This window comes from Balaenoptera acutorostrata, chromosome 10, assembly GCF_949987535.1.
Source record: "Balaenoptera acutorostrata chromosome 10, mBalAcu1.1, whole genome shotgun sequence".
In the NCBI taxonomy this organism is placed as follows: Eukaryota; Metazoa; Chordata; class Mammalia; order Artiodactyla; family Balaenopteridae; genus Balaenoptera; species Balaenoptera acutorostrata.
Window position 1 is genome coordinate 105,711,532 of NC_080073.1, and position 14,240 is coordinate 105,725,771.

The following is a 14,240-nucleotide window of genomic DNA, read 5'->3' on the forward strand; positions in this document are numbered from 1 at the left end:
CCTACTGGTGATGTTGTCACCAAGTTATCCTTCATTGACTAAAGTAAAGACTTCTCTCCTCTTCTTCTTTTTAGTTGAAGTGTAGTTAATTTAAAATGCTGTGTTAGTTTCAAGTGTACAGCAAAGTGATTCAGTTATACATATATATTCTTTTTCAGATTCTTTTCCATTACATCCTCTTCTTATACTTAAATATCTGGTGTCTAATGAAGCAATTTTATTGAAGCAATTCTATAGACTGAACTTCATGACTGCTTGAAACTACTTTCTTGATACTGTTTCAGAAGCAGACTTCAGATTATTGCACTCACTCATAATTTTTTAGTTTGAAAGGTTATTTTGTTTAATGTGATAAACATTAGCACACAAGACAGGTTTACAAAGCTTAAAATTATGATATATAATCTTTATGATTCTTCCTCACATATCTTTTAATTGTATAAACCTTTGTTGGCTCAAGAATTTCTAATATACCCTCAATACTGACATTGACGTTCCATCTATTTCTCCATTTATTTGACTCTCAAAACTTCTTAATTCAAACATTAGCAATACATATTATTCAAAAGTTTTGACACATAAATTGCTTTTGCAATCATCAAGAATCATAGTAGAATTTTGTCTTATATTAATAAATATATGTTTATTCTTCAACTGACTGATAGAAGTTCAATTTATGAAGCTCAGACATTCCATCAAGAATGGTTACTTCTATTTGAAGGTAAATGTTCAGTTATTAACAAGAATTCTGAATTATTTGCCTTGCTTGTCTTTGCCATTCGGCCATCTGGTCTCCCAAAGGCAGTGGTCAGAGCCGAGGTCTCTTTTGCCGTGTTTGGAGCCTGGAACCAGGCCAGCCCTAGACTATTATGTGAGAGAGAGATACATTTCTATCTCGTTTAGAGCCTTGGGTGGAAGGGGAGGATCCAAATGCAGGGGATACAATAACCCCCTGCATTTCCCTTTAGTTGGAGAATAAGTGCAAGTGAAGCCCTCAAGCACCCTTGGCTGTCGGATCACAAGCTCCACTCCAGGCTCAGCGCACAGGTAACCGTGGCTCCTGGTTTTCCCTCTTTTCTAGTCGGCTTCAATCTTCTGATGATCAGATGCTAGAGGCACCTTAGCCTTGAGTGAAGTTCTTTCTAATTAATTTCTCTTGGGCTTCAAATCTTGTGCTAAAGTGTTAAATTGCTTAAAATGCGTTTATTGAGCAATTTATGTTTTTAATGAATGCTAATTACATTGTCTAGTAGAGAATTATTTTCAGCAGAACTATTTATTACATTTATTATTTAACTACTGTATCCATTACAAAGTGAATTGTATCCCTGTAACTGTGCCCACGCACACATATAGCCTAGGGTATATAAACACGTAAACCTTTGGAGAACACATGTTAATGTACATTCAAGGTAAATATTCTCCTTAAAACACAACTCAGAATTCTAACTTCTGCGCTTACCTGGTTTAGTCTGCTTTGGGTGCCAAAAACCTATAATATTCAGCTTGGTCAAGAGACTAATACAAGTACGTGTGAAGGAGACTCTTATCAAAGACTAAATGAAGGTGTCTGGAGTGTACGTTCAGAGAAACTGAGCTGTGCCCTGTGGGCACTTCTTGAATGGAGTCCCCGTTGGCTCTCTTTACCTTAATTACTGTTGACACCCCAACTTCCTCGTCTGCCTCTTCAGCACAGATTCCCTTCCTAAGCTTCAGATCCCAACAGCCATCTGTGCGCGGGGCATTTCCACGCGGATGTTCTCAGCCCTAAACGGAACTCACCCTGCCCCGCCCCGCCCCGACCTCACCTCATTCTCAACCATCCTCCCAGAGCAGCACCTCCCCCGAATGGCCTCAACTGGACCCCAGAGCATCTCTTTGCTTCCTTCCTCTCGCTCAATCCCCTCATCTCATCTGTAGTTTATCTCCAAGTTTCTATACATGATTTTCCCCAATTATTTCTGGAATCTGTACAATCCTCTCCATCTGAGTGGTTATCTTGCCCAGGACGCCTGTCACCTGAATTACTAGCACAGCCCCCTTCAGACCATCTCCATCCAAATACTGTGGAATACACCAATAACACAGAAGCAGATGTGTAACGTTTAAGTAACTTTGCTGAATATGCAGGGTGGTCAACGGGGCAAGAACACAGAGAGGCAATGAGCACCCTTTGCCGTCAGGCCTCTCTGGGGATGCAGGCCTGGCGCGAGTAGCAGTTGGGACGGCTGCTGTCGCGTCCTGGCGCCGGAGGTGTCTGATACGCTCTCCTTTGCTCCACCTCTGCTCCTGCACCTCCTGGCACTTTGGAATGGAGCTTTTCCACTGACCAAAACCTTGGGATGACTATACCCCTGGTACTCATTTTTTCCACATCCAGTTTTTATTGAAATTAACTTCACTTCTAAATTCAGCGTCAGTAGTAAGTTTTATTTGTGTCTGAATATACCTTTCCTTGATAATTGGTACTGATGTCAAGTAAAAATAGGCTTATTCCCTAGTAGGTACCTCACCCAGACTGCATAAACTGCTTATTAGGGTTACCAACCTATACTGGGCCAATTTTCCACCGATGTATTTTTATCCAAGCTTATTGGTGTCCAAATACACTTTGACGTGGTCGACAATATGGAAACCGCGACAGATAATTAATGACATTATACAGTTTAAAAGTGTTTAAAAATATTTTTTAAACCATATAATGACAACAACAACAAAAATCACCTTTTTGTTATTCTATCCAACTGCTGGTACCTAAGGTGAATAGATATTTCAAGAACAGTGAGGATTTTTTAAAAAATTCCATTGTATAAATCCAGTTAGTTTCCATGGAAGTTATAATTATACCGTGCTGTGCCAGGCACCGTTCTAACTGCTTTATGAAAATTAGCTCATTTGGCCCTCACGCCAAGCCTCCGAAACGGGTGCTGTTGACATCCCCGCTATGTGGATGAGGCCGCTGAAGACCGGGTAATGGACCCATCCAGCATCCCGTGGCCGGCAGCAGGCTCGGGAGTCAGACGAGGGTCCCCACTCTGCCATCCTGCTGTGACGATTCCGGAACCATCCTTGTAGGACATCGATGGTGTTACTGAAGGCCAACACTCAAGCTTAATATAGTTTATTTTTCAGTGAAATATTGAGACTAATTTTTCCCAGAAGATTCATTTCTGGAATAATCTTGGTTCTATGTTCTACAGAATCAGAATTCAACTCTACGTTGAAAACTTAACTCTTACCCAAACTATTTAAATCTAAATTCTATTTTTAAAAGTTTTCTTAATAAACTTTTATCTTGTTTAATTACTTCGTGCTTAAAAGCACTTCCTGTTTCTGAACCGCTGAGCGTGACTGTGGTCAATGAATTTAGGAAGGATTTTCCTTCTTAGACGCCGAGGCCCTGAAGTTCTCTGCCTTCTCTGTTACGCTTACAAGGCTGAGGTTCCCACCTTTCCTCTGTGTCACCATCCACATGTGACCCATCTTCCATCAGAAACAGCTCTCACCTGGGACAGAGCAGAGCCTCATTGCAAATCTGTGAGAACTTAGCAAGCACCTCCTGTATTCCATGCTTTGTGGCCAGAGCAAGGAAAACTGAACAAAGGCGACATGACTCTTTCCGCCCAGAGCTAATGACCTTCCACCTTTCCTTCCCGCCCCCATGCACCTGCCTCAGCTCATGCCCTTCTTCCCATTTAGTGAGCTAATAAGATAACGTTCGAGCTGATATTCAACCTCCGCCCACTCTCTTCTCTAATTCACCAAATCATCATTTCATTAATTACAGCTCTGATTATATGATTCCCTGATCAGAAAAATCTTCCAGTCTTTCCCCTCATGCACCATGAACACCCACACCCAGCAGTTCGGGCCCCAGTGCGTCCCGATGTCGTGTTCCCAGCCCTATCCCCACGGCTCCTTCCAGATCAGCCCAAATCCCAGCCAGTTTCTGAGGCCCACTTTCACTGCCACCTCCTCCAGGAAGGCCTTCTCAAGCCCCAAACTGGGGACACTCTCTCCGTCCTCTCGAGACTCTGCCCCGGCACTTAAATCTTTTCAGCTGGATTTGAGAACGTCTGGAAAAAGCAGTGTCTGTGTCTGACTCATGCTTTGGTCAGTCTGTCTTGACTCTTGTGCTTTGTCGAAGTGAGCAGTTGTTGACATGAGTTTTGACAAAACACACACGTGTAAAAGTCAAGTGTCATGGGGTACAAAGCTCTTTGTCCATGACTCTGAGGGGAAGGGTGGTGATGATGGAGCTTTAAGGGAGAGTGGGGACGCCCTCGAGCTGGACTCTGGGGCCGGTTGGTGCGTCTGTAAGAGGCGTCAGCCGTTCAGCCTCCAGGGACGTCTCTGCAAGGGCAGGACATGCCCGGTGACAAGTCACTGCCTCTTCAAGTGTTGTCAGATCTCAAGTCAGGAGCTGATGAAAGGTTCTAATCCTTCTCGAAACTCTCTTCTTGGTTTTCCTAGAAGAGGAAGAATTGCTGCTCTGATGCCCAGGACCTGGTGGCCAAATAGTCCCTGGAGGGCGCCCTCTTGAAAGGTTGGTCTCGGGCCTTTTCCTGAAGAGGCGTTTGAGCCTAGAGAGGGGAGGGGAGAGAAGGGCCATCTGACTGTGTGGGAAGCGGGGCAGTGTTTCCTCTGGGGGGGCCCTGAGACCGGGCTGCTGTGTTTGCACCCTGTCTGCCATTTTCTAGTGCAGAAACCTCCGATTCCAGATTTGTGGTCCAGAAATAGTCTCACTTCCTATGCTTGTTGAGCGGCTCCAATGAGATCATCCAAGCAAAGCCCGGAGACCAGGGCCTGGCACACAGTAGGTGCTCAGGAAGTAACACCTGCACAGAAACGGTCCTTGGGAGTCTTTGCAACAACTGTGTGAGATCAGGGGAAATAATACCTTCTTTGGAGAGATGGGAAAACCTAGGATTAACCCCCCAAGACCACGCCCCTAGTCAATGGTAGAGCGAGATCCTACCCTAAAGCTCACGCTTCTTTTCCCCCATGAGCTGCCTCTGGGTCTGGACCCACTCTGGGACCCCAAGGAACGACCTATTCATACAAAGCCTCTGCCCTGCTTAGAATTTTGTCAGAATTATTCAGAGAGAGAGTTTTACATGTGCATATCTTCTGTTACATCAATAAATGGCCTGATTTATGGCCTATAGGAGAGGCCTAGGGAAGTGTACTTATTACAGAGGACTTTTAGAAATCCCAGCATTTGCATCCGGTGCGGGGGACATTCACCCCCCAGCCAGCCGGCTCCCTCGTCTCGGGCAGCAGGTCCACGGCCGGCTGTGCCGCTCGGCTTCACCAACTCTGCTGGACTCGTGGCTCGTGAGGCTGCTTTCTTGCTGCCCACTCACCTTAATCTCTTATTCTGATTCATATTTACTCTGGTCCTGAGGGGTTTTTTTGTCTGTTTGACTGTATATACTCTTGTAGGCTGCCTTGAATCTGTTGTAGAATAAGATCGGGTAGAACAGCAATAATTCAGTAAATCATCATCAAAGTCACGGACCAGCATTAGGCGAGCATTCAGGCTTTAGTATGAGGGTCACTTACTGAGGATTCTGTCACTTATTTGGAGATTGATGAGCAGTGAACAGGGAGGCTTTGCTTTCTACGTACAAAGGCCGTTCTTGTCTGTCCAAAATAGCAAGGACTCAGAGTTTGGGGACAGGAGGAAGTAGTTTTGTGTCTGGAGACAGTGTGGAGGGCACTCCGTGCCCCGGGGCCTGGGACGCAGTACAGCCCGGCCTCGCCGGGAGCCGGGAGCCCTGGCGTCCGCAGACAGCTGGGCCTGGTCGGTCCTTCTCTTTCCCCCCCCATCCCTCCCAGAGGCAGCTTCGTCCCCAGCGACCACAAACCCCAAGGGTTGACCACAAACCAGCTTCCCACCATAAGCACTGGGGTGACTCTGGAGGCCTGGAGGGGAGGAATTCAGTGGGGGACAGCGAGGCAGGCCTGTTGCCAGGGTCTGGGGGGGAAGGATGAGGGGAAAAGGTGGCGGGAGATGGCTGAGTCCTTCCAAGGAGGTTGGCCCTTAAGCCCAAGGCGATGGAGGGTGGCAGCGGCCAGGCCCTGCCAGGCATGCGGACAAAGACAGAAGCGTTGGTCTGGTCACCCTGGCACAGAGAGACGGCATCCTTGCTGGAGATGCTCAGGGAGACCTCGCCAAACTTGGCCGTGTCCTCCCGGCGCCAGCCGCTCGGGCTGGCCGCCTTCCTTTCCCGGGCCCCCCGATCCCTCCAGGGGCCACACAAGCCCACCCGTTGCCACTGCATGTCCGCGCCATGTGGGTGCTTCCTGGCTGACTTTCTCACTGTTTTTTCTTTTTCAAATGAAGATGTAAGCTTCAGATATTTACTGTGGGAGCAGACTCCTTTGACAAGAGTGCTGTGCTAGAAAAGTAGATCATTCTCCACACTCCTTCCTGCCAGGCTAAGACAGGGCTTTCAGCAAGACACAGTACGAGTAAAACCAATTCTGAGATAATATTGATTTCTAAAATCTAGTGGTTGAAGATGATTCCTGCGGAAAAAGAACGGCTCCCAGGCCTTATACCATAAGGCTCCCAGGCCTAATCCGCAATGTAAATTGAGGCATAGGAATCTCCTGCCGTTGGTTAGAGGTTTTTGGATGGCTTGAGGAAACGCACTAAAAATCAACCAGGTGGCGTTTTCGGTTCTCGTTTCCATGGCTCTTTGCCAGGCCGTGAGACGTGCCCTGGGGACACGCCCTCAGATCTATAGGAATGACGTATCGATAGATGCAGCCCTGGGTCACATGTGGTCGTAAAGCACGTGGGAAGATTCCCACGCGCATCCCAGCCTCACTTTGAAGCGGGTCAAGCTGGCAGCAGCTTTGGAGCTGGCTGTGCTTCAGGTGAAACAAAGAGGTCTTGTCCTTCGACATGGCAAATAGTATTAAAATAGCTTGCATAAACTAAAACAACAACAACAGAGAAAAACCACCCAGCTCTGGTAAGCAGTGGGATCCTTCAAGGGGTTTCTTTTTTTTCCTCACAGACACACACATTATAAAAAGTCATCTGTGGTTTTCCTAAGGGGCACAACCAACTAATTACAATTTTAAAAGCCCTGCTGAATTAACAAGAGTCATATTTTGTTTGCTTTGCAGGAAAACTGCTGCGGTTACTGCTGCTTGGAGAAGATTTTTGGAAAATTCAGCAGTTCTGATGCCTTGACCCCTAAGGGGACTGGCGGCTCTGGGGGAGGGGAAGCCGCCACACTCAGAGAACTCTGAGCACCTCTGCCAGGCTCGCGGGGCCGGGGGCGCCCAGAGCTGCGGCCCAGGGGGCAGGCAAGCCTGCACCTCGCCTCACAGCCCACTCCCTGCAGCAGTGCACACCCCAGAAGACGTTTCCCTGCCATCCTGAGCTTTAGAACTTTCGATCTCAGTCACTGGGGCGCGGGGTGCATTATTTCTGCAATTTCTCAGATCCCTAGAGCAATCATACTGGAGATTTAGTTGAGATTTTAAAACATGTTGGATGCAGAGGTTAACTATTATATATAGAATGAATAGACAACAAGGTCCTACTGTAGAGCACAGGGAACTACATTCAATAACCTGTGATAAACCATAACAGAAAAGAATAAGAAAAAGAATGTATGTATATGTAAAAAAAAAAAAACCACGTTGGATACATTTAGAGGGAGAATTGCCTTTCAAAGCGGTGAGTACGGCGCCAGAAAAAATTCCAAGTCTGGTGCGCACTTGACCGCTTAGTTTCTCAGACTCTATTACTTGGCTTTGGTCTGAAATCAGGTGAATCCAATTGATAAGTAATTTGCCTCCTGGAACATAAGCTTCCTTTGAATTCTGAGGCAAGAAGCATCAGACATTCTGTCTTCATTTATTCTGAAATCCCCTCCAGGAGCAGCAGTGTCTTCTAAGCAGCAGATCTACTTCCAAGCGAGGCACGTGTGTTGTCGCCCTGCACCCCGTGCTCTTCCGAGGGAAACTTCATCCACATGGGGCACACTGGCTTTGAGAGATGGTGTATGGTTAGTCTTTACAATCAGGACCTTTGGAATAGTGTTAACAGTCCCGAGAGCGTCCCTCAACCTGCCTGCAACAAGAAGAGATGGGTCTGGTGGGTCCTGAGGGGGACAGTGCCGTGTTTCCTGTCAAAGTGACCCAGGTAAATGCCAGCCCGTGTGAGGACCAGTGACCTCACCCACGTGGCGTCTCTGTGGCTCAGCCCCGTGCAGGGAGCCTTGGACACTGAAGGCCAGGGGCACCTCCGCTCACTTTGGGGATGTGACAGTGGTTTCCAGTCGGAAGCGTCTTCTTGTTCCCGAGCTCGTGTGCCATTTTGTCACAGACATTCAACAGGGGACGTGAGCCCTGCTGCAGGAATGGGCGTTGTTTCTTTACAAAGCAGAAGCGATGCAGAGGGATTACACGCCCAGCACCACGCCCGCCACTAGCATCTTAAGCCTCCCTCACATTTTCCACTTCCAAGTACCTGTTGTCTTGAGATCAGCTATAATAATGTCTTTATTTTTAGCTTAAATCGTTCTAGCCTGCAGTTGTCTCAACAGCGACAAAACAAAATAAGAGCAGCTCGGGGCTGCCTGGGCCAGGGCGGACCTGACGTGCGTTGGCTTTTCCCAGCATCCCACCGGTGAATCCTCATCGCCTGCCCACGGATAACTACGCTTGCAACATCCTTTTTCTTGTGTTTCAGGTACGGGGGAAGCAGAGGCAGAAGACGAGGTGTCATTAGTTCAGGCCACACGCCAATTTATTGGTCGTGCTGGCTGTGGAAGGTCCTCCTTTCCGGCCTCTGCTCTTGCATTACGATGCATCTCTTTCTTTCTTCCTTGGGCCTATGCATTTATCCAAGGTTGGCTTCTCCTGTTCCTGTTCTGTGACTATGTTTCAAATGTTTAATTTAGTTTCCTTAAAATACACACACACACACACACACACACACACACAGCCCTGTGATTGAAGTGTTATGTTACCGCGCTATCTTTAGCTGCTGGTATTCATCGAGTCTGGAAAAATACAAGCTGGTGCAGGCTTAATACTCAGCCCGCAGAGAGCTGGCATCCACTCAAATGCTGAACAGGACACGGGGGTCTGGTGTGTTCCCCTCCGGCCCGAGCAGGGGGCCTTTGCAGGGCGTGCAGATCGCATCCACCCCGGCTCACTTTCCCCAGGCCCTGCTGCACACACAGGAAGGGGATGGCTTCGGCCAAATGAAGCAGTGATTTCTTTGCCAAATTCATTCACTGATGACCCCACGGTCAGTGGGTGTGATTTCTTTTTAGGGGTTTAGGAAGGAGACACTACTTTGGAAATGGCTCTCCTTAGGATTTGTAGCTATATTTCCACCTCGGATGGGGACGTGTCCCCATGCCAGCAGGGGGCCTTTTATATGGGAGCGGGGGAGAGTCTGCACTGCAGAGCTGATTATTACAGTCTGCAGTTACGGTGAAATGGGAAAGTTTCGGTCTCCTGCTCGGCCGGTCCCCTCCCTCCACGCCTTGCAGCACGTGGCCGCTCTGATGGGAAGCGGGCTTTGCACATCGGAAGAATCAAACCAGATGCGAGCGTGGACCCGAGGAGCGGAGTCTGGCTGCACTGGGGTTATTGTGATCAACTTTTCCAAGAAGTCACGAGGTCTGGAGGCCGCATTGCTTCTCCACCCTCTTAATGGACGTGACAATCTTGCTCACTCCCTTTAGGCCGCTGCCGTTTCTCCAGTAAGTGCAGGAAATTAAGCACCAGTGGGGCACTTCCTGCTGCCTGGAGAGAAGTAAACTTCACAAGCTATTAAGGAAAAAGCACATCACATTCGTAATTCGTAAGATACCAACGGTTACCCAGAATCTGTTGCTGTTTAAAAATCAGGGAGAAAAGAGCTCATGCCCAATTTGTGACATAAAACCCTCTGGAATGGATTCTCACCTGAATTAACTTGGGGAAACTCTGGGTTGAAGTTGGGTAACTCACATCTGTTGAGTACCGTAGGTTTGCTTGTAGTTGCTTTCTGTCTGACTTGATATTATTTTGCTTTCTTTCCTCAAAAATGTAAACTGGCCTGGTGCACTGTCACGCTGCCGCAGACGCTGATGTGATGTGGTCTGAAGATGTGTGAACACCAACGTTTTCACCGTTTTTATGGAAATTAGTGCAGCAAATTTTTTTTCTTGTTTTAGAATAAAGTATGGATTTTGTATTAGGGAAACGAGCAAGGCTCTCGTTTTATTCCTTTTTTGTCCTTCCGCTCCCACTACCCTGACCCCCCGCCCCCCGGTTGGGGTAGGGGGGCAATATCAGGCATGAGCTTCTTCAGTCTGAAATGTAGGCCAGTCGAGGGGACCTCATTTGGAAACTGATTTGTGACCTGGTAACGAGGGCAGGGCGGGGACCTCAGCGGCCGAGGGCGGGGGCTCAGCTCAGCTCTGTCCCCTGGAGACTCCATAGTGGGTTCAGGGCGCTCCTCCAAGGCCGTGCCCTTCTCAGCAGCCATGATGCCACCCACTTTGCTTTTGCTCCATCCTTTTATTTTTTTACTTCTTTCTCTTTTTAAGTTAGAATCAAAGTGCATCTTCTTATCCATCACCGTGCTCCTCTAGAGCCTCTGTGAGATGAAAAGTATGTTTCCAAAAGTCAAGTTGCTTTCTGTCCTAAAGGAAACGTGATGCTGCACTTACTGGATGTGACTTCCGGGATTAGGGTGACTTCCGTGCGTGGCATGAAATCTACAGCTTCTCGCCTTAGAGGGTCTGTGTATTTCTCCCAGCTTCTGACGCAGTCAGGTGTGTTTTCCCTAAGCGGTCTTTGTATGGGCAGTTTCACCTTCCGTGAAGGCTTCTAACTCACCCCCTACTGCCCACTCAAAGGAGCAGAAGATGCCCTACACCCGCCTGGGCCTGTGTTGAGTCCTGTGTGCTCTGTAGTTGTTCTGGCTGATAGACGCCAGCGAGCCCTTTGGATGAGGTTTCTCAGTGGAGATAAGAAATAAAAACGGAGCCATAATGTGGTGGTTGCATATATTGTGTGTATTTTCTATTTCTGAACGTAGTTTCATTCAGCGGTACTCCTTTGCCTTACAAAGATGTGTAACAGTCATATATATGTATTATATTGAAGAATAAACTTGGACCTGTTTATCCTTTGGTAAATGAGCTAATTTATGCAGTGACGTGGACATTGCAAATGCCACCCAAACGCTCTCCTTCGGACGAGGCTGACGTATTACGTCCCGTGATACCAAGAACCCAAGCTACACTTGCAGGGGCCCCAGGACCATCCGCAGGAACCCTGGGGAAAACCGCCCCCCATTTGAAAACATAGTGTGTACGATGAACCAACACAAGGCTCAGGGTTTTTCCCCTAATTTTAACACAAAAATATTGACAGAGATATATATATGAAGTGTCTAGTGCCAGAACAGTGTGTGACAAATTATAGAGGCAATTAGCAGCAGCTCACTCTTTAAAGTGACTTGGGGCAGAGTCTTCACACCCAGAAAGATGTCTGCCTCAGAAGACCTACCACTGAAAGACTCAGGACGAAACGGCCCCCCCCAGCGGGGGGCCACCAGGTCGCCTTCTGGGCCAGCATCCCGGCTGGAACGCTGCCGTGACTGGTCAGCTCTGAGCCGTGTGTCTGAGGATGACCTGGGGCCTCGCCAGTGTCCCCACTTTATCCCAGCAGGGACGGGGCCCTCCACTCGCACCTGGCTGAGACGGACCTGCTGAGTTTTCTGGTGTCTCCATTGGAAGCAGAAGTGGGCCCTGTGTTCACACAAAGCCTCCCTTCCCTTTCGTTCGAGCCTCAGTCTTTCCTACCCAGCGTCCAGGCGAGGCCTTCTGACTTCCTCCCCAGAGGAGAAAACCCTCAGGCCCTCTTTGATGATATTGTGACGTAAGCACAACTGTGTCTTTGCTCTTGGTCCCTGGTTCCTGGCACAGAGCTCCTAAAACCCTCAGAATTTCCTGAGCAAGCACACCTGAGCTATTGCCCCTCAGGTGACTCTCAGAGGATGAGGCCGGTGGTCAGTGACCCAACCACGTGATCAGAGGGTTGGAACCTTCAACCCCACCCCTGCTGCCCCCCACCTCCGGGGAGGGGAAAGAAGCCAGGGATTGAGCTAGTCACCAATGGCCCATGAGTCGATCCATCACGCCTGTGTATTGAAACCTCTATTAAAAACCCTAAATGAAGGGGTCTGCAGGGTGACGCACCCCAGCTCCATGGGGACAGAAGCTCCTGCACTCCGGACCCTCCTAGACCTCGCCCTGCGCACCTCTACATCAGGCTGTTCATCGGTGTCCTTTACTGTATCCTTCCTAATAGACTGCGAGTAGTAAGGAAGTTATTCCCTGGGTTCTGTTAACCAGTTATAGATTCAGATTATTGAAGCTTAGGAGGGAGTCTTGGGAAGCCTTGGTGTGTAGTCCAGTCGGACAGAAGCATGTCTGGGTTGGGGGGAGTCTGTGGGCCTGGAAGCCGGGGGTCTGCGCTGACTCCAAGCAGTGAGTGTCAGGACTGTTCCTGTGAGAAAACCCTGCACCTTTGCTGTCAGAAATGCTCCGAGCAGAGAAGCACTTTTCCTTCAGCCTCTGGTATCGGCACAAGGTCCCGGAGTCCAGCTCCACCCTTGTCAGGAAGAGTCTCACGGCTGGGGCCTGGGGCTCAGGGGCAAGAACTGGTCACTGCCCTCCCAGCCCCTCTCCTCGCCTTCTCCCGTGGGGAGGAGACGGGGTGGTGTCCCTCACCTCCTCCCCAAGGGAGACGCTAAACCCACGTCGTCACTTCGCCGACCCCTCCCTGCTCTGAACAGCGACCACCACCCACCGTGGGATCCGGACCCACCAGGGGGATGAGGGGCTCCGGAAGCCCCCCCTTCAGTAACGTGCTTCTGCTGCCCCTAACACAGGGTTTCCCGGGAGCTGGTGATCTGTGTCCCCGGACATCGCCGTGGGTACAAATAGGTTCTCGGGAAAGATACCTGTGCTTAGGTGGCTCGCGGCCTCCCCTGCAGAGCTCAGTCCCCTCACAGCTCACGCAGCTGTTACTAGAGAATTCTAAAATACCCATACACAAGCTTAGGCGCCAGCGTGCCAGGGAGAGGCGTCCACCTGCAGCTCTGGTCCACCCGACACCTGCTGCCCTGCCGAGGGCGCTGCCTCCTGGCAGCCCTCCAGGTACGTGATGTGGGGTTTCCCGGGGCCCCCGTCACTCTAAGGCTGCGCGCCCAGCCAGGCAGCCGGGGGAAGCGCGGAGAAGGCTCACCGCCTGTCCGCCTCAGTCTTTGTGCTCAGACCTGAGCCACCACACCTGCTAGGCTCTCGGGAGCTACTACCAGCAACCAGTAGGTAGAGCTGAGTGAACCTCCCCCAGAACCCGGCTGCTGGGTGGTATTTGGTCCAGTGACAGCAAGGTTCAGGCTGAATTCTGCCTTTTCTATGAATGATGGCAGCAGGAACAGCCAAAGTTATATAAACTGCTGTGTGAGCCCAGTGAAGCTTCAGCTCGCTGGCCTCTTAGGTCTCGTGACAGTGTCTTGTATGGAAGGGTCACTCAAGACAGATGTGAAAAAATTCTTATCGCAAGATGCAAGTTGCTGTTTAGTGACATCAGATGACAGCATCCTTGATAAAGGTCTGACATCAGCCTCAACAAAATTCTAACGCCTGGGGGCCTCTCCCAAGCGTATAGGCTCCTGAGCTTGTTTGATTCTTATCATAAAAGGATTATGACATTATTATTATTATTCTAATGTTATATTATATTCTTATTCTTCATTTAAAAGTGGAAGTGTCTGTACAACATTTCTAGCCAATCCATACTCTAAACACTACTTATTTCACCAATCAGAAAAAAATCATTTTCTAGTATCCATTATGTCAATTTCAAACTCCTCTGGTGTTAAATGGATATGAGGATAGAAGAAGAGATTGTACAAACCAGGCTTCTTATGTTGACTTTAAATGCTACTTACTAAGTCCTGGAGTGTAAATTCTTGATTAGGGTAACATCCTTCAAATGTTAACTAACTTCTATGTCACAGACTTTTCCAATAAATCACAGACAAAATCATACAGGTTGGCTATAGCATTTCACACAGTTCTTCCTTAAAAAAGCCCTCCAGCTTCTGCGTCTGGCCCATCACTGAGCTGGTTGAGGAACGTACAACCCCCTTCCTCTCCCTTCTTTCTCATGAAGATCTGTCCTGCTCCAAAATGCAC

The 14,240-nt window shown here is 48.8% G+C and overlaps 1 protein-coding gene across 4 annotated transcripts in view; it reads left to right on the forward strand.

Annotated features, from left to right (window-relative positions):
- The window catches only part of MYLK4 (myosin light chain kinase family member 4), a 93,014-nt gene extending 81,992 nt beyond the window's left edge, over window positions 1-11,022 (forward strand). For 3 of the 4 annotated variants that reach the window (XM_057555680.1, XM_028164459.2, XM_057555682.1), the window contains 3 exons: window positions 969-1,047; window positions 4,474-4,546; window positions 7,144-11,022. In XM_057555680.1, the coding sequence (XP_057411663.1) occupies window positions 969-1,047; window positions 4,474-4,521 (127 nt within the window). In that variant the 3' untranslated portion in view covers window positions 4,522-4,546; window positions 7,144-11,022. The remainder of the gene's footprint in view (window positions 1-968; window positions 1,048-4,473; window positions 4,547-7,143) is intronic. The other variant, XM_028164461.2, reaches the window with a different exon arrangement.
- Window positions 11,023-14,240: the final 3,218 nt, after the last annotated feature.